The sequence below is a fragment of the Dipodomys ordii genome, unplaced genomic scaffold, assembly GCF_000151885.1.
Source record: "Dipodomys ordii isolate 6190 unplaced genomic scaffold, Dord_2.0 Scaffold195, whole genome shotgun sequence".
NCBI lineage: Eukaryota > Metazoa > Chordata > Mammalia > Rodentia > Heteromyidae > Dipodomys > Dipodomys ordii.
In genome coordinates, this window is record NW_012267411.1 from 1614463 (window position 1) to 1638609 (window position 24147).

At 44.9% G+C, this 24147-nt stretch overlaps 1 protein-coding gene across 3 annotated transcripts in view; it reads left to right on the top strand.

Moving 5' to 3' along the window:
- Positions 1-7: 7 nt before the first annotated feature.
- The window catches only part of LOC105999670 (ataxin-7-like protein 1), a 109371-nt gene continuing 85231 nt past the window's right edge, over positions 8-24147 (top strand). For 2 of the 3 annotated variants that reach the window (XM_013034743.1, XM_013034745.1), the window contains exons 1-2: positions 37-223; positions 778-846. In XM_013034743.1, the coding sequence (XP_012890197.1) occupies positions 43-223; positions 778-846 (250 nt within the window). In that variant the 5' untranslated portion in view covers positions 37-42. Of the gene's footprint in view, positions 224-777; positions 847-24147 lie in introns of all 3 variants that reach the window. The other variant, XM_013034744.1, reaches the window with a different exon arrangement.

Consider the following 24147-nt stretch of genomic DNA (forward strand, 5'->3'; position numbering starts at 1 on the left):
CCCTCCCCCTCCAGAGCAACTCAATGTCGGAACGTTCCGAAGATGACGTCGGAGCGTTCTCGAATCCCGTGTCTCTCGGCTGCTGCTGCCGAAGGAACAGGGAAAAAGCAACAAGAAGGAAGAGCAATGGCGACACTGGATCGCAAAGTGCCCAGTCCGGAGGCGTTTCTGGGCAAACCCTGGTCCTCCTGGATCGACGCCGCCAAATTACACTGCTCCGACAGTAAGAACCCCACCGCCCCCCCTCCCTTTATTACCCTGCACCCTCCCCATTCACCCGGAGCCTCCGGGAAAAAGTGTGTGTGCGAGAGGGAGAGTGGCCCCCGGTGTCCTCCATGCTGCTCCCTCTCCCCCCCTCTCCCTCTAAATAAATACACGCGGAGGCAGAGCATCAGTGCACCGGAGGCCCGGCTTCCAGGGCTGGCTGGCTGGCTGTCTGCCTGCCGGTGCCCGGCTCCCCGTGGCAGCCCGCGGGGTGGGCTTTCGCAGCCCCACGGTGTGATCTGTTTAAAAGGCTACTCTGTTGCTGCTTGCATAGTTGGGTTTTTTTTTTTTTTTTGGTACCTATTTGGGCCAGGTAGATGTAAAATCCAGACTTGGGAGAAAACGTTACATTGTCAATTTTCGAAAGATTTTTCATCTACAATATTTAGATCGATGTGTTTGCAAATAAACACACTCTCCCTCCCCCCTTGACTTTGGCTTTTTCCCTCCCCCTCCCTCTTTTTTTTTTTCCTCATTTTCTTTTTTTTCCTCTTTTTCTTTTTTCATCTGCAGATGTAGATTTAGAAGAGGCTGGAAAAGAGGGTGGAAAAAGCAGGGAGGTTATGAGGCTTAATAAAGAAGGTAAGTGGAGCTCCTGGCATTTTAGTGTTAGCATGTGTGGCAGATCTTCACAGGGTTTGGAATATAATGTGAATTGTTCTGCTGGGTACAGAGTGACTAAGGCTTGTCAAAAATTGAGCACGCCCAGGTGACTACTGCTGCTACTCCTGTTAACTTCTTTCAAAGTCTAAATACAACTGGGGGGGAGGGGGGACTCAAGGGGGAGACTATGGAAGGCAGAAGTTTGCTGCACTTGAGTTGGAGTCCACATTTGAACCTCCTGATGTGAATCATTGCCAAATTGGGGAGGGGGGGTCTCTGAAATGAGGAGCAAGGGTCCCTTCAGCCTTCCAGTCTTCCCTATGGGAAAATGCACAACTGGTTTAATCAAGCCCACATGGTCAGTCATTCCTGATGCCACTTCTCAAACTCTCTCCAATTGGAAACCACTGGAGGTGACAAACCTATGCAACAAGAGACACTTTTCCCACTTGGTGCTGGGTCACCCATTGTCATGTAGTGACCAGGGTTAGGGGCATCTGGGTATATGGCCAGCCACACACCCCACTAGTTCATCCCCCTCCCCCCAATCTCTGTTTTCCCACTTGGAAATATGGTACCTGAAATTGGACACAGTGAATAGATAGATCATTCCAGATCTAGACATGTGAGTGAAGCTGTAGTCTGTTGGTGCTGGTTGTTGAACACACTTGGTTGTCATAAATAAATCCTGTCCTGGGTGTGTTTGCAAGCCTCCAAGGTTAACTCTGGCCTATGACTTCAAATGGAGCAACTCGGGAGGCCAGATGGATGGATGGGTTTGTTTGAATTGTCATATACTAACTGAGGTCTTAGATACATAATTGGCTCAACTTGGAGTGCAAAGGGGCAGAAGAAATGGGTGGGAGGTATATCCAAAGTTCATATATCACTAGGCCACGGGAGCATGGTTCACCCAACAGTGGATGGATATAGTCCCCCTTCTGAAAGGGGATGTTACCCCAAAAGCAGCGGAAACCTGCTTGGAAAAATGGAACCCATTTTTAGATTGACACCTACAGACATGTGGATTTCTTTTTTTTGGGGGGGAGGGTCCGGTCATGGGCCTGAACTCTGTCCCTCAGCTCTTCAGCTCAAGGCTAGGGCCCTACCACTTGAGCCACAGCACCACTTCCGGCATTTTTCCTTTTTGCTTATGTGGTGCTAGGGAATCGAACCCAGGGCCTCATGCATGCAAGGCAAGCACTGTACCACTGAGCCACCTTCCCAGCCCAGAGATGTGGATTTCTGTGTCCAGTGATTTCCTGACCATCCAGTGAGAGGAAAATCTGTACTTCAGAAAAAAATAACACAGAGGTTAAAATGCATATTCCAAGGAGAGCTCTTTAGCAGTGTTTCTGCTAATTAAGCACTTTGGGAACAAAACATTATTCTAAAGATGTTTGCTTCTCAGTATCTTAGTGTGATCTTGACGTGTGTTTAGGATGCACAGGGGAACGATATCAAGTGGACTTCTTACAAGTGGCGGCTTATTTGTGCTAAATGTCCATGGTGTTGGCCCTGGGAAGGTGGTTTTTCTCTGCTGACAAACTCTTGATATCTTTACAAGCTTGTAGGATTGAGTTATCACACCCTTCAGCTGTGTGTCCAAGGAAGACGATGAGGTTGTGAAAACCTTGAAGTTCAAGTTGAGTAAAGGTCATGGTACTGTGTGGCACAGAGCTGCCATCTTGTGGGTCAGGGGGGATGCATTATCTTGTAGTCATCTATAATACACACAACTCTTCCTCCACTTCTTTTTCACAAGGTCCTTGTTCTCAGATTCTCTTTGCCTCCTGAGAAATGGATTCTTCTAAGGAAAAAAAAGGAAAACTTCTCTCCTCTGAAGTCACAAATGGTACATCCTGCTTATTAGGTCCTTTGTCCTGTAAAGGTACAAAGATTTAGCTCCTAATTATATGCATTTGCATTCAGGATGCCTACTGTTCAAACCATGCAATCGCAGACTTCACCAAAATAGCAATGGATGGGCTTAATCTCTTCATTCCTGGTGGAGGAGCTTAGTGAACAGTTAGTTCTTGACGACCTGTCACATGTATGCACATGATTCATTTTTGCAGATCAGATATACATATACTTTATCCTGTGGTGAGGAACTTAGAGGATGAGACCCTATTTCAGTGTGCTTGGTGGTCTTAGGCTCACCATGGGCCTCCTCACTGGAGCTGGCTTGTGGAGGTTCTGGTGTCGACATGTGTTGGTAGATAGGTTACTGCAGGACACAGAGTGGCCTATGTGCTACTCAGTCTGTATGTATAAACGTACATGACTGACTATGGTGCTGTTGACAGTAAACGGGTCTTGAGAAATCTGGGCTTTCATTGGCAATGAATGCACGAAATACAGTTTAGGAATTCTAGTTGAGAAACAAAGGGTTGTATTTTTGAGATAAAATACACTTAACCTGAAATTCACTACATTATTTCTGAGAGTACATTTCAGTGGTTGTAGGTACATTTAGTGTTATACAGCCATCATCACTATCAATTTCCCAACATTTTCAATATTCCTATCAGAAACTCTCTGCTCATTATACAATAACTTCCTATTTTCCCCTTCTCCTTAGTCCTAGCGTCCTAGTTTACCTGTCATTATAAAGGTGCTTCTTCTAGATGCCTCATCATAGTAATGGAATCATACAATTTTGTCCTTTTTGGCTTCTTCCATTTGGAAGATATTTTCAAGGTTCGTCCATGTTGTAGCATGTACGAGCACTTCATTCCTTTCAAGGCTGAATAACATTCCATACTATATATACTACATTCTATTTATCCATTTATCTGTTGATGGACATTTGAGTTATTTCCATTTTTCCTCTAGTGTGCTGCTGTGAACATTGGTGTAACATGCTATTTTTTTTTTAGACCAAACTCAGGAAGGGAAGTTAGTCTGGAAATGTGAAATAAGAGTCATTTACCTTCTACCTCTCTAGCCACAATTCCAGAAGACAGAGCAAGCAATTGGATTTTTTTGGGGGGTGTGTATATGCCAGTTCTAGGTTTGAACTCAGGGCCTGTTTTGTACTTGAGCTTCTTTGCTCAAGGCTAGTATTTTATCACTTGAGCCACAGGTCCACTTCTGGCTTTTTGGTGGTTAATTGGAGACAAGATCTCACAGATTTTCCTGCCCAGGCTGGCCTCAGCCATGATTCCCAGATCTCAGGCTCCTGAGTAGCTAGGATTACAGACATGAGCCCAGCTGGTTTTTGTGAATAACTTGTTTCTTTCCCATTCCTATCTTTGATTCAGGTTTCCACCTGTATCAAGGTGAAATGTTAGTTGAATTATTTGAAATCTCCACAATAAATTCTTCTCATCAATAGTATCATCCCATCCAAAATTACCTATAATTATGGTCAAGAAGAATTTAGCAAATACATTTGGGTCTTGCCCAATCAGCACCTCATTTCCAAGCTGAGGCTAATTCCATTCTGAGATATACTTACAAGGATTCTATCCAGAGCAGCCTGGTAAAGAGACAGTCTAGTGTTCACTTGCTGAATGGTGGTGTGTACCCTGGGTAGCATTTCCCCATCTCTGGGTCTGTGCTCCTATCTGTTAAGTAAGAAGGCAGGACTGTCCTCCACTGTCCCTCGACCTATGCCCCATTGTTGGACATACCTACCTTTGAGAGATGCAGTTAGACCAGACACGCTGTTTCTAAGCAAACTTTAAAAGTAAAGCAAGCCATCACATTTAAAAGACCTTAAAACACTTCAGAAATATTGAGAATACCGGGTATGTTTTTCTCCATTTTTGACTTCTTAGTGGCAAAAATGACAGCACCTCATACACAAGTTCACATACAAATAGCTGTGAACCCTTTTGGCCCCCAGAAAATGAGGGTCTGGGGCTGGGATGTAGCTCAGTGGCAAAGCGCTTGCCTAGCAAGTGCAACGTCCTGGGTTCGATCCCCAGTACCAAAAAAGAAAAGACAAAAAAAAAATACAGTTAAAAAAAAAAAAGAAAATGAGGGTCCGAGTGTGAAACTCAGTGTAACATATTTCCTCTAGTAGGGAGGATGTTGACCTCAGTTGGCCTGAATCAGTGAAGATGTCAGCTTTCTTAAGAGGAGGGTCCTAGTGACCTTGGTACCTAATCAGACCTGTGGCTATGGTAGGAAAGTCCATGCTAGGTCATTCTTCTGACTTTTCAAGATCTCTCTCTTCCTCTCTTTCTCCCTTGCCTCCTTCCCCTTCTCTTTTTCTCTCTTCATGCAAATTGAGAGAAACCTTTCTGATTTAGAGAAGATGTTTTTCATTTCTAATTTCATCATCCAAACTTTTTGAAAGAGATGCCTGTTTATGATTCATATGGCTTGAAAGTGACCTTGACTGTAAGAGCTAATAGGGCTACTGTGGGGATTCACGGAGATAACACAGAAGGGCTTAGCATGTAGTATATGCCTACAGAATGTTTGCTTTTGTCCCTTTTTATTGTTGTTATGACTGTCACCATCATTTATTAATGAAGCTAGTTGTAGAAAACTTTATTATTCTAATTAACTTGGATTTTTAACTAATCTGTGATGAAGGGAAAACATATGCTGTATCAGGAACTCCATTTTTAGAGCCAAGCATTTTGTCACAATTTTATAAAGCTAATGATTTTTTTTTAGAACAAAGATTTCTTTGGACATTACAGTTTTTAATGGTGTGTAACTAGTAAGTGGCCCTTGGTAAGTCTTATTTAGACCCGAAGAAAAGTACTTTGGGCTAAGTAGAGGCCTACAAAGTTGTTTTTTTTGTCCTCCTCCTAGGTACTAGGAGATCTAAAAATAATTGTGTGTGTGTGTGTGTGTACATGTGTGTGCAACATATGCCTGTGTATGTGTGTGTGTGTACACGTGTGTGCAGCATACGCCATTACTTGAGCTTGGACTCAGGGCCTCTGCTTTTTCACTCAAGTCTGGCATTTCACCAGTTGAGCTACAGCGCCACTTCCAGCTTTTTGGTGGTTTTAGTGGTTAATTGGAGATGAGTCTCATGGACTTTCCTCTTCAGAATGGCTTCAGATTGTGATTCTCAAATCTCAGCCTCCTGGGTAGCTAGGATTACAGGAATAAGCCATCATTGCCCCATGAGCTATATATCCATATCTGTAGATACCTATCTATCTATCTATCTATCTATCTATCTCTATCCATCCATCCATCCCATAGATCTCATTCTCATTAGGGTCTCTTAAAAGCTCACGTATGTAAGTTTGGACACATGATGTGATCTGATGTAGGTAAATAGGTGGAGTACTTGGGGCACAGGAAGATCTCACTGTGCCTGTAAGTGCTTGCTGTCCCCTGCATGCCAGTGGAAATGGGCTAGAGCACAGTAGAGCACAGTGAACATGGTGATGTGCTCTGCCTAGGTTTAGAACTCTTGTAGTTAGGACCAGATGGGAGCAAAGAGACGGATGAAATATTCTGTTCTAAGCTGGAAGCCAGAGACAAGCCCTGGAGATTTATGGGAAACTGTATCCAGCTTCCCTTTATCACTGAACAGACAACTCCGTTATCTATGTTAATAGGAGATGGGAAGACACTGAAGTCCACAGATTACACAGATAAACCTCATTTTCACCATTAATTTCAACGTCTTTCTCACCTTCCTCCCCCTTTGCTAACAAGTAACATTTGTTACCTTTGGTCATTCATTATCATCTCTTCTCTTGCCCAGGGTGGAGGGGGGAAGGACCAGGAGAGATGGAGCAGCTGAATGGTGGTAGGGAGGAAAGATGAAAATTCAGGGCTTGGAGAATTAATAAGCTTTACATCTGCATCAAACTAATGAGCAGAAGATATTTCATGACCCAAACAGCAAAGCCAAGAATAGACACCCTGTTATTTGGAAAATACTATGCTTCTGTAATGAGTGTCTTATCATACATGCAAGTATTCCCATGTGCCTGGTACTAATGTGGAGGAAAGTGGCTTGTGGGCTGGAGATGTGGCTCAAGTGGTAGAGTACCAGCTGTGAGCAAAACAGCCAAGTGAGTGCAAGAGGCCCTGAGTTCAAGGCCCACTACTGGCCCATGAAAAAAATGTGGCCCTGGGTCCTTTCAGAGCAGGAAGTTAGACAGGATGGGCACACTAAAATTCTGTATACAATATTATCTTTCATGCTTCAATTTGGTTAGGTCAGGGGCCCATTAAGGGTCATTTTATGAAACTATTAGGTTTGTGATTTGGCTTCACATGTGTGTGTGTGTGTATGTGTGTGTGCATGCGTGCGCACATGTACTGGTTCTAGGACTTGAACTCAGGGCCTGCGCACTGTCCCTGAGTTTTTTTGCTCAAGGCCACTTAAGCCACAGCTCCACTTCCAGCTTTTGGTGGTTAACTTGAGATAAGAATCACAGGGATTTTCTTGCTTTGAACCACAATCCTCCGGTCTCCTGAATAGCTACGATTATGTGTGAGTCCAGGTGTTTGAGCTTTCTTTTTTTTTGAACAACATAAATAACCTATGTTTCTGTTTGTTTTGGCTTTTTTAAAAAAAATCTTCAAAAATGTAGACTGTTACCACACATTTATCTAAAAGTTACTTTTAATTTTTTTGGTGGTAACTGGGGTTTGAATTCAGGGTCTTGCATTTGCTAGTCCAGTTCTCTACTACTTGAGCTATGTCTCCAGCCCATTTTGCTTTGCATGTTTTTCATGTGTTTTGACCTGGGCCAGCCTTGGATTCTCTTATCTCCATTTCTCAAGTAGCTGGGAACGGGCTGGGATGTAGTTTAGTGGCAAAGCACTTTGCTTAGCTTTGCAACATCCTGGGTTTGATCCCCAATCCCAAAAAAGAAAAGACCAAAAAAAAAAACATTTCAAAAACAAACCCAAACCAAGTAGCTGGGAATACAAGTAGGAGCCACCATGCCTGGTCTAAAAGCTATTTAAAAAATAATGTTCGGGGCTGGGAAGGTGGCTCAGTGGTAGAGTGCTTGCCTTGCATGCATGAGGCCCTGGGTTCGATTCCTCAGCACTATGTAAGCAGAAAAGGCCAGAAGCAGCACTATGGCTCAAGTGGTAGAGCACTGGCCTTGAGCTGAAGAGCTGAGGGACAGTGACCAGGGCTAGAGTACAGGCCTCATGACCGGCAAAATAATAATAATAATAATAATGTTCCTAAGTTTCAAAATTCAACATAGTGTCTATAATAGTGGAAAGTAAGTCTCCTTCTCTGTCTCCATTTGCCATCCCCACGTAGCTGCCAGGACAGCCTATGTGCATTTGAGTAGATTCATATGTACTGTGGTTTTTTCCTTGTTCCTACATGAATGACAGGAAGCACTCAGGGTGGTTTGCCTTTCACTGCTGTGGGTATCAGCTCAGAAAAGGCCATCACACTCACCTCATGATGTCTGCACCAGGGAAGCCTCTGGTGTCACACCCACGTGGCATTCTTGGCATCTTCCATTCATGGAGCTAGCATCCCACTGGCCAGCTCTGCTCTGGTACCTGAAAGGGAACAGTGAGGTGCTGGAGGAGGGTGTGGCAGGGTGGCCTGCTATAGCATAAGGGTTCAGTAAAGCCCACTCGGAAGAAATTTTGCTTCTGCCAGAACATGAAAGATGAATGGAAGCTATCCATGTGTGGAGTGTGTCAGGATGGTGTTGAAGGAAATGATATATGGAGGCCCAAAGCAGTGAATGTAGAATGTTCTAGAAACTTAACTATCAGAGTAAAGATAGTGGAACCAAGGGCAGTGTAGGCTTCCTCACCAGTGGCAATGCTGGCACGCTGAGCCAGGTGTTTTTGTGTGGTGGAGACTGTCTGGTTTAAGCAGTGTCCTCTTCCCATTAAATTCCGGTGGTGGTGTTCTCCAAGTTTAGAACATCAGAATTGTCTCTACACAGTGCCAGATGTCCCCTTGGGAGGTAAAATCACCTTGGTCGCACCCTGGTGACTCTAAAGTTAAAGAGGTAAGAACACAAGCTAGGCACTGGAGACTCTTGCCTATAATCCTAGCCACTCTGGAGATTGAGGATCTTGGTTTGAAGCCAGCCTGGGCAGGAAAATTCCTGAGACTCTTATCTCCACTTAATCAGCAAAAAACCAGAAGTGGAGCTGTGGCTTAAGTGGTAGAGGACCAGCTTTGAATGAAAAAGCAGAGAGAGACCCAGAGGCCCTGAGTTCAAGCACCAGCCCAGGACACATGTGCACGTGAGCACACATGTGCACACATACACATATGTGAGAACACAAGAAAAATCATAAAAGACAGAATAGCCTGCTACTACCATGTCTTGAGGCTACAGCCTGTATCAGGCAGTCTTACCAACTACTCAGCAGAACTTTCCCACTGTGGCCACCCCCCTGGTGCTGGGCTGCATCTGGGAGGGGCTACAGAGAGAGAGAGAGAGAGAGAGAGGACTAGATCCTTAAGGAACTGTCCTCCAGAGGTTTCCCAGGGGACTGCTCCAAACCTTTGGTTCTGTCCCAGGTCAGTGATGACAATATAACATACACATTCTCATTCTGGGAGGCCCAGCCTTTCCTCACTGAGGGGAGAGGGGACCCCCCACCAAAGCACTGATTCTGATAATGATGGCATTTATTATTCGCTGGCCCCTCATGTCAGAAGCACCATGGCAAAGCATTAAGGATTTCCGTTTATATTGGAAGTCAGGCTGGAAATACGAGTGGCGTTCTCTGCAGTTTGATTACCCGTGGGATATGTCTGGAATGGAGATGCTCACCACGGAGCGCGGAGCAGCTGGCTTCAAGATTTCCATGTTAAGGACTGGAAAATAGGGAGAGCGGGGGAAGGTCTGGCTCCTGAAGGCTTCTGATCTGCATGCCACTGGTCCACAGCACCGTTTAGGACAGTGGGGCCATCTTGACTCCTTCTAGCAGCCTGCATCTGCTGGCTGACTTAGGAAAGTTAGGCAGATTGGCTTTAGCATGCTTTTCTGTGTAGGTTTAAATTTATGTCCAATGCTCTCATCTTGCCATCAGGGCATGTGTTTCATTCATGCTATCCTTCTGAAGTGGCCAGAGCACATAGAGACCTTGTCCTTACCAAGCCCTTTTCTTTTTTTGCCAGGGGCGGGGTGGGGGGTATAAATCTCTTTTTTAGTACTGGGGATCTAACCCAAGACATTGCACTTGCTAGGTAAACTCTCTCTGCCTTTGAGCTACAGCCCAGCCTAGCCAAGTCCTGAGGTAGCCCAGTGTTTACTCAGGACCTGTAGGAGGCAGGTGTTGGTCTAACTAGAAGGGAAACAGAGTAGGCTAGCCAGTGGTGTGGGCTTTTTCTGAAACTGAGTGGCAAGAATTAAACATGGTGCAGTGTTGAGGGATGATGGCTCCCAGCTAATGCTGGCTGGCTGGCTTTCTCTTCCTGTCTTCTGTGGCAGGGCACAAAGTGGTTGCTTCTACCCAGTGGACTTGGGTTTGGACTTCAAGGCGCTTGAGTCATGAGGAGAACTTGGAAGTCCCTTTGGGCAGGTGGGCTGAGGCTATCAGAGACTACACCTGACTGGAGTGTCACTGTGGTCAAAGCATTGGCTTTTATGGAGATGCTTTATTCCTGTGGTTTCAGAACACAATTCCACTTGTCGATTTTTAAAGGATTGGGTGCTTGAGGGGGAAAAAAAAGAAACCAAATAAATACTCGGGCAGGTCATCATCACAGGGAAGATAAAAGTGGGTTGGTGATAGACTCTTTGAACACAGAAGTGGTTATCTGTCCATGTACCTGCTGGGAAACTAGCCGTGGGTCTGTGAACATTTAACATTTCAAGGACAGCCTCCACCAGGGAACCAGTATGCCAACAGGTCATGGAGTCAGGGCTGGGTTTGGGGTGGAGGGCCAGGACTTCCAGTGTGGGGACACTATCACAGGTGAGCCCAGAATCCCAGGGCTGTGGAGGGTCCTTGAGACAGGTTCCCAGACTGGCCACAAAAGGATAAAACATTGTATGAATCCACTTATGTGCTGTTCCTAGAGTAGTTGCAATTTATAGAGACATTGAAAATGGAGAAAGGGGAAGGGAGTTGCTATCTAGTGCATACAGTTTCATCTAGGGAAGCTGAGGAGCTCTAGAGATGGACGGTGGTGAACACCACATTGAGAATGTACTTAATGTCACAGAACTGGGCAGTAAAACCGCCTACAGGGATCGGTTCTGTTACCCTTTTTTTTTTTTTTGTTATACACACAGAAAGTTGATTGGCATTGCACGCGTAGGAGTTTCAAGCACTTTGTCCCTGTGTATTAATCAGGCATCCAATAACATCAGCTTTGGGTATGATTATCGTTATTTTTACCCAATCTGCCACTTCTAGGAGACAGAGAGTGTTCTCACTTCTTTGAAAGTGTGCCTGGGCTTCCAGTCCTCTTTTATCAACATTTGTGATCTTGGTTCTTTAAGGACTCCTGGAATGAAAGCAGATAGAGTTGGATTGGTCCCTGCACTTTAGTTTCCCGATGAGTCTTGGAGACTGATGGGGAACACAGCAGCCAGGGAGGCATATTTCCAACAAGACTGCTCAGTGGCTCCCCCTGGGGAAGTGGCTCTAAATACTGCCCACCCTGAGGATTGCTTGGGAACCTTTTTTTTTTTTTGGTACTGCAGTTTGAACTCTGGAACTCATCCTTGCTAGGTAGGCACTGTACTGCTAAGCCATGCCTCTAGTCCTTTTTTTAAGACAGGGTCTCACTTCCTGTCCAGGACTGTGATCAACCTATTTTAAGCCTCCTATCATAGGTAGGATGGCAGGTGCATGTCACCACACCCAGTTTCTTCAGTGAAGATGGAGTCTCATGGACTTTATTGCCGAGGCTGTTCTGGACCCATGAGTCTCCCAATCTCATTGCTGGGATGACAGACACCCTCCACTGCATTTAGTTATGGGTTGAGAAGGGGTCTCGGAAACTTTTCTGCCTTTGCTAGCCTTAAACCACAAGTCCTAGGATTACAAGCGTAAACCACCCATGCCCAGCTGGGAAGCTGTTTTGATAGCAAAGATTGTGACTGCAAAGGCATAGGTAAAAACGCTCTGGAGAACTCCGTTAGTACTTTTTCTTTTTCTTTTGCCGAGTGTCACGGTCTTGCTTGGGTTGCTTGCTCATGGCTGGTGCTCTACCACTTGAGCCAGTCTCCAGTCCATCTTTTTTTTCTCATTAATTGGAGATGGAGTCTAATGGGCTTTTCTGCCCAGACTGGCTTTGAATGTGAATCTTTGACTCTCAGCATCCTGAGTATCTAGGATTACCGGTGTAAGCCACCAGCTCCTGGCTTTGCATATGTACTTTTAAAATAACCATCTTGGTTGTCATTCATTTGATACTGACTAGGTGCCAGGCATAGAGCTAAATGTGCATTTTTTTCATTCATTACCACCACCCCAGAAGGCAAATCCTATTCTCTATCCCTTTGGAGAGATTAGGAAGCTGGGGCTCAGAGAGGTTAAGTGATTTACCCAAGGTAGTCCAGCTGGGAAGTAGTAGATCTAGGATCTGAACCCAGAGTCAGACTGGTTCCAGAAGCTGTGCTCTCTAATCACATCCTAATGTCTGTCATACTGGGAGCAAGGTTAGTACTAAGGTAAAACAAGCAGGTACCAGAACTTGCACTTAAGGAGGTGCTCATATGGGCTACTCCAAGGAGCAGAGCAACCCCTTTCTTCAGTATCACCTGGACACCTGTTTTGCATCATTTAGCCCATCCCTGTCAGGAAAGACTGTCCATTGGGCAGAGTGGTACAGAGAAACTAGCTGTCCATCATGGCCTGCATAAGCCAGTGGCCTGGCAAGGAAGCCCTCAGGCCCCCATCAGTGAAAGGCTTTCTCCTCCCAGGGCCCCAGCTTTGGGGCCTCGTGGTCAGAGCGCTCACCTCAGGGAATCACAGGAGCTGATGCAAACTCCTTTTTGGAAGAAGGTGTTAGCAAAGATGGTTGCCAAGCAACCTCAGGGCATCTATCTACACTGATGATTTCTCTCCCTTTTTCCCCTTTTGAACATCTTCTCTGCTGCTGTTCAGTTTGCTCTTGGTGTTGGGATTGTTAGTATTTTCATGAAGGGTCGCTTCTTTGGATGATGGAGTGGAGATAGCTTTTCAATTCAAGGTGTCCTTTTGATGGTGCTGTGCCTGCTAAGTGGGTGTGAAAGTCCTTTGCCTCCTCCTGTCTCAGCATGCCCCAGTTGTCACTGGCTCTGAAGGGCAGTGATAAAGAAGATTCTTTGGACTGAAGCGGCTGAGAAAGACATACAAAACCCATCTGCCACATGAGGACAGGGTGGTGTGGTGATGTGGGGTTCTCACGACACTGGATTTCACCTGTTTCTCATTTGTCTGGCAACTTGAGTATTTTCTCTGTCTCTGTGGGCCCCTCCCCTTCCCCCGCCACCCATGGGAATCTGACATGTTTCATATTGAGCCCTATGCACTCACCTCTATGAGGGATTTCAGGTGCTCCTGGTGGCTGCCTGGTGATTTGATTCTTCTGAGCCAGAGGCACCTTTTACTTGTGACAGGATAAAATCATGCTTCAGACTGGCAAGGCAGAGAATGGGACATTAGGAAGTGTCCCTGGTTGTCACTTTCGGATAAGGGCAGCTCCATGTCTCCCACCCACAAACCAGATACCTACCAGCCACATCCTCAGACTCCAGACTCTGGCCTCTTTCTTAACCTGTCCCCTACCTCTTGGCCACTGTGTCCTTCCTCATCATCCTTTGCAGAAGCAAGACCTAGAGAGAACACGATTGCAAATGTGACTGAGACACAGGACTGACTGGCAAAGACAGGCCCGCTATGTAATAGTTAGGTTTAAACAAACTAAAGACATTCTGCTTCCCAAACAGAGTTAACAGGATGCCTCTACATGGTAGATAGCCCTAGAGCTTTTAGAAAACCTCCTTTTCTTTTACAGGAGTTTTAGTGTTAGCCACTTCTGTAACCCCACCCCCTTCCTATCTGGGGGCCCTGCTAAGTGCTCATACCAAAACCCCTGGAAGCTGCATTGGACAACCCCTCCAAATGTCTTTGTACCCCCATTCCCTAAACTCCTTAGGCCCCAGTGCCAGGGAAAATTGTGTTTTCCCATCCCTACCATCTTCTGAGAATCTCTCCCTCTTACCTGGAGAACAGTCCTTCTCCTTCTACTCCCCAGCCCCCACCGCAGGCTCGCCTGCTCCTTAGCCACCTAGACTTTTCTACTAGCTTCGTAATTGCTCTTCCTGTCTCCACCTTCCCTGCTCACTACTTCAAAATTAATCTCCCCCAAATTCACATTTATCAAATTGGTCTTGAAATGAAAATCTTTCATCACTTCCCTGTCAGCCCCAGTTAACACAACCCACCGGGGCCTCCGAGCCTCAGCCCTTCGCATCCCGGCAGGCAGATGCCTTTCCTGATACCTCGGTGTTCCTTTCTTACCTATGTCTCTGCTTCTAGTACCTTCCACTCCACTCACATCCCACCCGGATTCTGCAGGGCCCAGTGCACTTTGGGCAAGTCTTGTTGTCTCTCAGGCTTCTCGGCCCTGGTCTCCTCTGGTCCCTGTTCTGAAGGCTATACCCACCATGTACATTGGTTCCTCAAGTTTCTGGTTGCTCATGCTGCTGTTATTTATTTATTGCCAGTCCTGGGCCTTGAACTCAGGGCCTGGGCACTGTCCCTAACCTTTTTTTTCCTCAAGGTTAGCACTCTGCCAACTTAAGCCACAACACCACTTCTGGCTTTTTCTGTTTATGTGGTACTGAGGAATTGAACCCAGGCTTCATGCATGCTTGACAAGCACTCTACTACTAAGCCACATTCCCAGCCCATGCTGCCATTTATTCTGAGGTCAGCATCTTGTCTTTATGACTGCCTCCAAGTTTTCTGGAAGGGAGCAGGAGAGGAGGAACCATATCCATTTTTTTTCTTTCTTCTGTTACCTGTTCAACTCAAAGAGTGGTACAGTTCTCTAAGAATCAGATTTGCTTTTTTAGATGCATTGTTTGTATTTCCTATATTTTCTGTGAACCACTACTGTCATAACATTTACTATCTTAATTTTTGGTTTGAGTACTGGGGTTTGAATTCAGGGCCTTGCACTTGCTCAGTTCTTGATTTACTACTTGAACCATGCCTCCAGCCTGGCTTTTTGCAGGTTATTTTAGCAATAGAGTCTTGCAGACTTTTCTGCCTAAACTGGTTTTGAACTGCAGTCCTCTAGATCTTAGCCTCCTTAGTAGCTAAGATGATAGGTTTGAGCCACCAGCCCTTGGCTTATCCTAACCATTTTTTAAGTATAGGTCTGCTATGTATGTAAAACTGAAACTGTTCCCATTGAACACCAAGTTAATCTGTGTGTATTTTCACCTTAAATCATGCGGGAGATGTCTTATACATTTCTTTGAATCACCACCTGATATTTTGAGGTTGATTCTGAGAACTGACAGGACTCCTGAAGTATCTATGCAGGAGGATATTTGGAGCCATACTACAGACCGCCTCAACCTCCTCAATAAGTTCCAGGGTCTGAGTGGAAAAGGGCTGTGGTGAGGGCTCAGAGCTGCACACACCTTGAACAACCTGAAGTTCCTCATTTATTATTCATTGGTAACTCCATCCTGCCCCCTTGTTTGGTCTCTGCCAAGTCAATGTCCACATTAACAGTTTTCACATATACAAAAGTATATCATAGTCACTTGCATACATATCACTTAGAATACAACAGTAATTCACATTTTTGTCTTTTTTAAAGGATATATGCTTTTATATATAAAGATATGTATCTATATATTTCTTTAAGAGAATGCATAAATATTTCTGTAGCATTTGAAATTAAGTTGTTGCTATCATGACATTTTATCTTTTAAATATTTCTCATGCCACATCTTGATTTTGTTACCTTGGCTTATTTGCTTAGATAAATGTATATGTATTTGCTGAATTGTTTGGAAATGCAAACAGCTTGATACTTCCCTCTAAATACTATAGTGCGTGTATCCAAAAATTAAAGGTATTTTCCTAACCACAACAGTAATTTCCTAATAGCATCTAATAACCAGTTCACATTCTGTTATCTACCCCTTTCCCTCCACACCCCAAAAAGTTTATAACTGCTTCTTTGAAGCCAAGGTCTTGTCAAGGTCATTGTACATGTCTCTTTAATTACTTTTAAGCTAGAACACTGCTACTGCTCCAACCCACTAGGGGTGTGTACAAGGTTCTTTTTTTTTTCTTCATAAGGTTATACAAGGAGGTTACAGTTTAGCATGTTTATCTCCATGACTAGTGATATTGTGTGTGTGTGTGTGTGTGTGTGCGGTGTGTTAGGTGTGTTGGTCTTGGAACTTGAACTCAGGGCCTTGGAGCTGTTCCTGAGCTTTTTTTTGCGGGGGGAGGGGGTCTGGTCGTGGGGCCTGAACTCTGGGCCTGGGTGCTGTCCCTCAGCTCTTCAGCTCAAGGCTAGTGCTCTACCACTTGAGCCCCAGCGCCACTTCCGGCTTTTTTCTTATGTGGTGCTGAGGAATCAAACCCAGGGCCTCAGGCATGCAAGGCAAGCACTCTACCACTGAGCCACCTTCCCAGCCCCCTCCTGAGCTTCTTAACTTAAGGCTAGCTTTCTAGTACTTGAGCCCTTGAGCCACAGCTAAATTTTCAACTTTTTTGTTGTTGTTGTTAGTTTAGTGGAGATAAAAGTCTCATGGACTTGCTGCCCAGACTAGCTTCAAACCACAGTCTCAGATCTCAGCCTTCTGAGTACGTAGGATTATAGGTGTGAGCCACCAGTGTTCAGTTCCAGTGATTCTTGATCAGTCACCCCTCCCGTCATTCTCACCCATCCTATCTGTCTTACAACAGTGCTGTCTAGAGTGCTTCTTGTCTGCCTCACCACTCTCTTGATCCTTGTCACTTACCTTGTTCTTTCTGTCCTGTGTTTTCCCCATGTTAGAAGTTAGAGCTCAAGTCTTAATTAGGTTCAGATCCAACATCTTGGCAAGAACATCTCTGGATATCCTAAGTGCTTCATCCCATTCCTCATCAGAGCCCATGAGGTCCCCCGTGTCACCCATGAAGGCATGACAGTCACTTGGGAAGGGGGCGGCCACCCCTCTCCATTGTTTGTGCTCCTTCTGCACAAGCATATTATGTAGTAGGTGATGCCTTAGCACTTAGTGACTATCTGCTTCCACCACAGAAAATTTCTTGGCATGCACTGGTGATCTTGCTTAGATCTCTTATTTCTTTAGCAGGAAGAGGATGATCATTTTCAAATTCTGTCATTCTAACTTTTCTTGGCCTGTATTCTTCTATAAAGAAAACCATAGCCAGGTACGGTGGTACACACCTGTCACCCCAGCATTCAGGAAGAGAAGGCAGGAAGATGACCAATTTCAGACCAGCTTAGGCTACCTAATGAGATCCTTGTCTCAAACAATAACAACAAACACATTTTTTTTTTTAGAAAGACCTCTTTCTCATCAACAGAGCATGAACCACTGTTTTAAATCCCTTCTAAAAGGCGAGTAGTTTTTTCTTTCCCTTTAACCACCAATTTTCATTGAAAGGAGTTGAACAGCATGATTCTTAAACACAGGAGGGGCCAGGTCAAGGACTGGCATGCTGGCATTCTGAGATGTGTATGTAGGTGAAAACCCATAATCAGTGGGAGACTTGAGGGTGGGGTTTAAGCTTCAGGAAGTGAAATGTGATCCTATCTTGGTTGGTAGAGCATGTGTGTAAAAACATGAGACACCTGACCCCCCACAACCAAGGCACCCTCTACTTCAGCTGGGGGAAGGAAGAAGATAATTACACTTAATCTAGCTCCCACCTTACACTGGGAGCCCAGTTTTTAACCTGGGTCAGCTGAAACACTGACTTAAATTGCAGACCATGCTGAGCTGTCTGTGTGAGGAAGCCAGAGTGCTTCATGCATCCTTGGTGCAGTGGAGAGATTGGCCACCCAGGATGTGGAAGGCGTGGGCCTGGGCTCAGTGTGGGGCAAGGAGGAGGAACCACCTAGCCATTGGCTTCACCACGCAGCAGCTGGGGGCTCTGAGCCAGTAAGAGAACTGAATGGGGATAGAGTAGCCTGGTGACCACAGAGGGAAGAGATTTCAGTTATGGAGTCAGCATGATCTTTGACCTGAGGGCAGGGGCTATTTGGTTTGGATTCTGTGAGGAGCACAGTGAAGCTGTAATAGTAGCCCAGTTAATGTTTGGAGAATGAATGTTCTGGGTAGAGACAGAAAAATGACCAAGGCATGGACATTCAGGGGACTTCATAGGGAAGTACTTGATCAAAGTCCTGGAAGGCTGAGAGTTCTGCAAAAACCCATCAGTTTTCTGCAGTACAGTTTCCTGGAAGCAGGCTCCAGAAGAAAATCACAAATAAAATCAGTAGTATTTGAATGTTTTGCTTTTTGCTCAAGATTTGCTAAGGTGGGTTATTTTCTCACATGCGCACACATATTCAAGGTCTTGCTGAGAGGCTAAGGTTACCAATATGAGCTACTGGTGCCCAGCTACAATTATTATTTTAAGAAATATTTTAATAACCTCTCTCTTTAAAAAGTACACATATATATGCATATTACAAATTTTACAGATGAGCTGGAAGTGGCGCTGTGGCTCAAGTGGTAGAGCGCTAGCCTTGAGCTGAAGAGCTGAGGGACAGCGCCCAGGCCCAGAGTTCAGGCCCCACGACTGGACTCAAAAAAAAAAACAAAAAACAAAAAAACAAATTTTACAGATGAAATTCTGCTTAGCATACAATTTACCAATAATGAAATATCTTAAACCATTATAAATTCATATACTCGATATTCTCACCAAATGCTTTTTTTTTAAATTGTGAAAATACCGTACAGAGGGGTCTCACCAAATGCTTTTGTTGAATTTTGTGAAAAGATTTTAATTGACAAGCAGGTATAGACCCCACATAAGTGCCGGCTGATATTCTACTTTGTGTCAGCAAGATAAAAGTGAAAGAACAAAGATGTGTGTTAGAACTCCACTTGGTGTCACAAGCTACTTTCTTGCTCAACTGGATAAGAGTTTTCAAGTATATTGAATAACATGTCCTCATTCTTTTGAGCTATTCACAGAAGGCTGTAGAATGCTGTACTTTTAAAATTTTAACCAGCTTTATTAAAATTTTATTCATCACTTTCTCAAATCTAGGTAATTTAAAACATATCAAACCTTGGTTTATAGCATTCTGTTGATTTCCATGGTATAGTAAACTCTTACCACTGCATTTGAAGCTCTCAGTGTAGACTCACAGAGTCTGTTAAACAGACTTCCAGATACTGTCAAAATGATAAGGTGCAAAGCAAAGTCAGATTCATGACCCACTGGCAGAATCTAGCCTGTAGCCTGTTTTTATAAATTCAGTTTTATTGAAACAGAGCCATACTTATAACGTATTGCCTCTGGTTGCTTTCCCACCATAGTGGCCCGTGAAGTACTTGAGATGTTTGCCTCTGCTTATAGCTAAAATATTTACCTGGTTCTTTCTAGAAAATAGCAATCCCTGCTAAAGGCATAGGAAATAGTAAGGTGTAGCAAGATAAATAAGAAGTAATGCATTTTAAGTATTGAGGGTTTATTGTGGGTTTTTTTTGTTTTGTTTATTTGTAGGTTGTGAAGCTTGAACTCAGGGCCTGGGCACTGTCCCTGAGCTTTTTCACTCAAGGCTAGTGTTCTACCACTTTGAGCCACAGCACCCCTTCCAGTTTTCTGGGGGTTAATTGGAGATAAGAGACTCATAGACTTTCCTGCCCAGTCTGGCTTCAAACTGCAATCCTTACATCTCAGCCTCCTGAGTAGCTAGAATTACAGGTGTGAGCACCCAGCACCTGGCTAACTGTAAGCCTATAACAGGTAGTTTTTAATAATTTAATAATTGACTATCCCAGGTACCCAAGAACTTAACAATTAGTTTTTAGGAGCCTCTACAAGCCCACATCCCTAAACCACTATAACACTCCAAGGGCCTCTGTTTTTAGTGCCAAAAAATGAAGCTGTCACTGCTAAGAAGCAGCAGTGGGCAAAACCTGATTAAAGGGGAAGCCACAATGAAAGAGAAGATTTACACTACTTGAAATTGTGGTCTAATTGTCCATAGAAATCTGAAGAAAGCAATTTTGAGGTTAGTTTTCATATAAATTTTTTTATTTTGCTTCTTAGGGTCTGGGATTTGTTTTGGTTTTTTCAAATGAGTTTTCTTCAGAGCTAATTTAAAAACTCAATACAGCATGCTTTCCTTACTAAATTTTGTGAGCATCTGTCTTGAGCCCATTTAGCCTCTGACAGACACCCAGCCGCTTTCAGAACTTCCACAGATGTTCTGTGTCTCGGGAAAGGCCCACTTCCTGTTGCTGGCCCTGAAACTAGCTGAGAGGTGGGCCCACCAGTTGCATTTCTGCTGGAGTTTTCCTTGCCGCCATTTCCTGCCGCTTGCCTCTGAATGGATTACAGATGGTCAGAAAAAGACTTCTTGGCACAGAGTGAGGACCAGTCTCCAGTGCTTTGAGGGAGAGGATTTATAACAGGATGGCAGTTTATGCCTACCAAGAATGGGCCTGGCTGGAGCAGCCGAAGCCAACTGCCTGTAAAGACATCTGGGGGGCAGAGGATAACAGGAGGAAAGGGATGTTGATATTCAGGTGGTGCCTTTCATTCACAGAACTCTGAAATAGTGACCTCATCATAGGTGCTGGGCCCTATAAAGATGATGTTTCCTGGGGAAGTAGTTACTGAGGTGAGCTGTGTGGAGGCCTGATGGAAAGTACTGTATTACAAATCCTCACACATCTTTCCAGAGACAGGACACAGGTGCTACTGTTTTCCTTTGGTGTTTGTTTGTTTTCAAGCCACAGTATAGAACCCACTTGGCTTTTAAGTTTTTAGAAGTATCCATAACATTTAGTACTTATCTTACAATACACAACTCAGTTGTACATTTACAATGTTGTGTGACCCTCACCACCATCTGTTTCTAGAACTTTTACCAAGTCCCTAAGAGAAATTCTACAGCCATAAACCAATAACTTCTATTCCACTCTGTCCTCAGCCTTTCTTCCTCTCCCTATCTCTATGAATTGGCCCATTCTACACCTATATAGTGTGTCTTATAGTGTTTACCCCTCTGTGCCTGGCTTATTTCACTTAGCACAGGTCCAGGCATGTTATAGCATGTCTGAATTTACTTCCTGGAAGGGGGGGGGGGCTTGAACTCAGGGTCTGGCCATTTAGCTTTTTCACTCTACCACTTGATCTATAACCTCCACTTGCATCTTTTTGTTGTTTAATTGGAGATAAGTGTCTCACAGACTTTCCTACCTGGCCTGGCTTCAAATTGCCATTTTCAGATCTCAGCCTCCTGAGTAGCTAGGATTGCAAGCATAAACCATTGGTGCCCTGGGCTGGGAAGGTGGCTCAGTGGTAGAGCACTTGCCTTGCATGCCTGAGGTCCTGGGTTCGATTCCTCAGCACCATATAAGCAAAAAGAAAAAAGTCGGAAGTGGCGCTGTGGCTCAAGTGGTAGAGCGCTAGCCTTGAGCTGAAGAGCTGAGGGACAGCGCCTAGGCCCAGAGTTCAGGCCCCACGGCCAGACCCCCCAAAAAAACTATTGGTGCCCAGCTTAGCTGATGCTGTTCTATTGTGTATATGCACCACACTGTTTCTCTGCTCATCTGTTGATGAATATTTGGGGAGCTTTCCCTTTTTTGGCCATTGTGGATGCTCTGTTGTGAGCTGGGTTATCCCCATGCTTGAGTCAGATGAAGGATAGAAAAGAACTGGTTTGTCTGATGACCCCTCAGCTCAGTGTCAGGAACACACATGCAGAAGGCCCTGTATAGGCATCAGCGAAGGACTAGTCCAAGTTTGACACTCCACTTGGCAGGTGGGTGGGCAGCACTGGATGAGAGGGTGTCTTTTCTAAGTTGGACTAAGATGTTTTATCAACCTGAGGAGGTAGGCTGGCCTGAGAATCTGAGAGACCAGGATTGCAAATGGCCTCTCCTGCTCTTGTATTCTGTGGAGGAGGAAGGTTAGGAAGGCTGAACTCTGGGATCTAGGATTCTTGGGATTTGATCTCCCTCTGCTTGCATTCAGGGCAGCTACAGGGGTAAAGCTTGGTGGTCCTCTTCTGGGAGAGGAGTGTCATCTGGGAGATGGCTGTCAGTCTCTGCTGAAGTCTCTGGCTTGATGTCAGCAAAGTTTCTGGAGGAAAGGAGTGGGGCAGGGCCAGGGGCAGGCCTCTGGAGACAGGTGTGGATGGCATGGCACTCAAGACCTAGAAGAAGGAGGTGATAGAACTTCCAGAGACTAGGATGTGGTGGCACCAAGAACTTAGAAACAGAGGAATGCTTACAGCAAGTGTGATAAACTAACATCTTTCTGACCAAAGATGGGGGAGGGGAAGGAGGAAGAGTTGGTGGTGTTTTTTTCCTAATAAAATCAGAAAGTATTCACAGTGTTCAGAGCCCTATGTCAGGGCTGTGCTAAGTATGGAAGGGACAGTGGCTCTTGACTTGTGGTCTGGAAACCCTCACATTGCATGCAGAGTCATGGATGCAAGCAGGGGTAGTTTGTGTGAACACTTTTTCCAGGGAGGAAGTCTGGGCTCTTCCTTTGCCGATAGCTCCTCCAGGGTATATGACTCCCACACTTTTTTGAAACAAGGTGCTTCAAGGAATCCACAGCTTGTGGGGAGGCAGGATGTAATAAGGGGCAAGCCATGCTGAATTTTGGGGTTCGGCTTGGTGGCATTTGTAAATGCCCTTTGATGAAGAGTCCTCTCTAGGTTGGAGTGGAAGGCTTTGAGAACCCCTTGCACTACTGACCTGTTTGTCATTAAAACTTTTTACCTAAAGACAGACAGACCAACAGACTTCAAAAAAGGCAGAAGATAGTTTGCTGGATGGAGAAATCAAGGCCCTTTAAGTCTCATGCCTCTTGTGTGTAATCTATTGCAGAGGCACCCAGTAGTATAGAAAAAAAAGTTACAGGCATTGCAGAGGGATCTTAACTAAGATCATGGCTAAGATGATGTGCTGTGTGCTTGCTGTGTGACTTTGGGTAAGCTGCCTCACCTCTCTATGCCTTAGTATGCTCTGACACACTGTTGATAGTCAGGCTGTAGCAGCTATTAAGACTGTCTGGTGTGTGTGTGTGTGTGTGTGTGTGTGTGTGTCTGTCTGTCTGTCTGTCTGTCTGGTGTGTGTGTGTGTGTCTGTCTGGTGTGTGTGTGTGTGTGTGTGTGTGTGTGCGCGCGCGCGCGTGCGCGCTAATGGAGTTAGGCCCAAGATTTCAGTGCTTTCTGCAGATTAGCTGCTTGATTGTGCTTCAATTGTGGGATTCACAAAAGAGGGGGAGCAGAATTTGACAACACCACAAGAGGAAGGGTTTAGATGGAAGTTGAATTTGGAAGCTTTTAAGAGAGCCAAAGAAGCTAGAGGTACTCATCAGAATGATCTTAGGGGTGGAGACTAGCTCTCTGATTTCTTTGACATTGACTCTCTTCCTCTCTGGGCTGGTCAGATCACCCAGCACACCGGTCTCCTAGAGAGGTCACTTGAGACCGGTGGGAGAGGAGCACCTAGCTCCTGAGAGTGGCTCACTTACTAAGCAGGAGGCTGCTGGGTCATGAGTCCAGAGGACACTGGCATGATTTTGTGGTGCTTTTGGTTTTTGGGTTTGGGGATTTGAATTCAGAACTCAGAGCTTTGTGCTTGCTACAAAAATAGTTACCTTCATCCATACACTCAATCCTTTTTGTTTTGGCTTATTTTTCAGATAGGATATCAAGGCTTTTTTTTTTAAATTTCTTTCTATTTTTTCCACAGTGATTTCCCACCTCCTAATCTCCCTTTGATAGCTAGAATTACAGGTATATACCACCATACCCAGCCTATACTGGGATGTTTGATGCTTTCTGTGAACTCATCCTCTAGGAGGCACAGGGATTGGTTCAGGGGAAAGTCACCTAAGCCTTCAAAGCCTCATTCTTCCCAGCTATAAAATGGAACAATCATAGGGATTTCTCAGTGTTATTCCAGGGAAGGTCAAACGAAGGATGTACAGCAATTAATGATTTGCACCAACTGTAGCAAATGCTTAGTAAACACTTGCTTTCTTTGTCATTGCATGCCCTCCATCCTTCCCCCCTTTCCCCCAACTGCACCAAGCAGGAAGGACTTGCAACTATGGTTCAGAACCAGGTTTCCTCATCATGCTTTTATGGTGGATCCCAGTCCCTCAGGAAACACCATCAAGAAATGGTCCTTAATCCCCAGCCTAAGCAGGGAGCCAGGA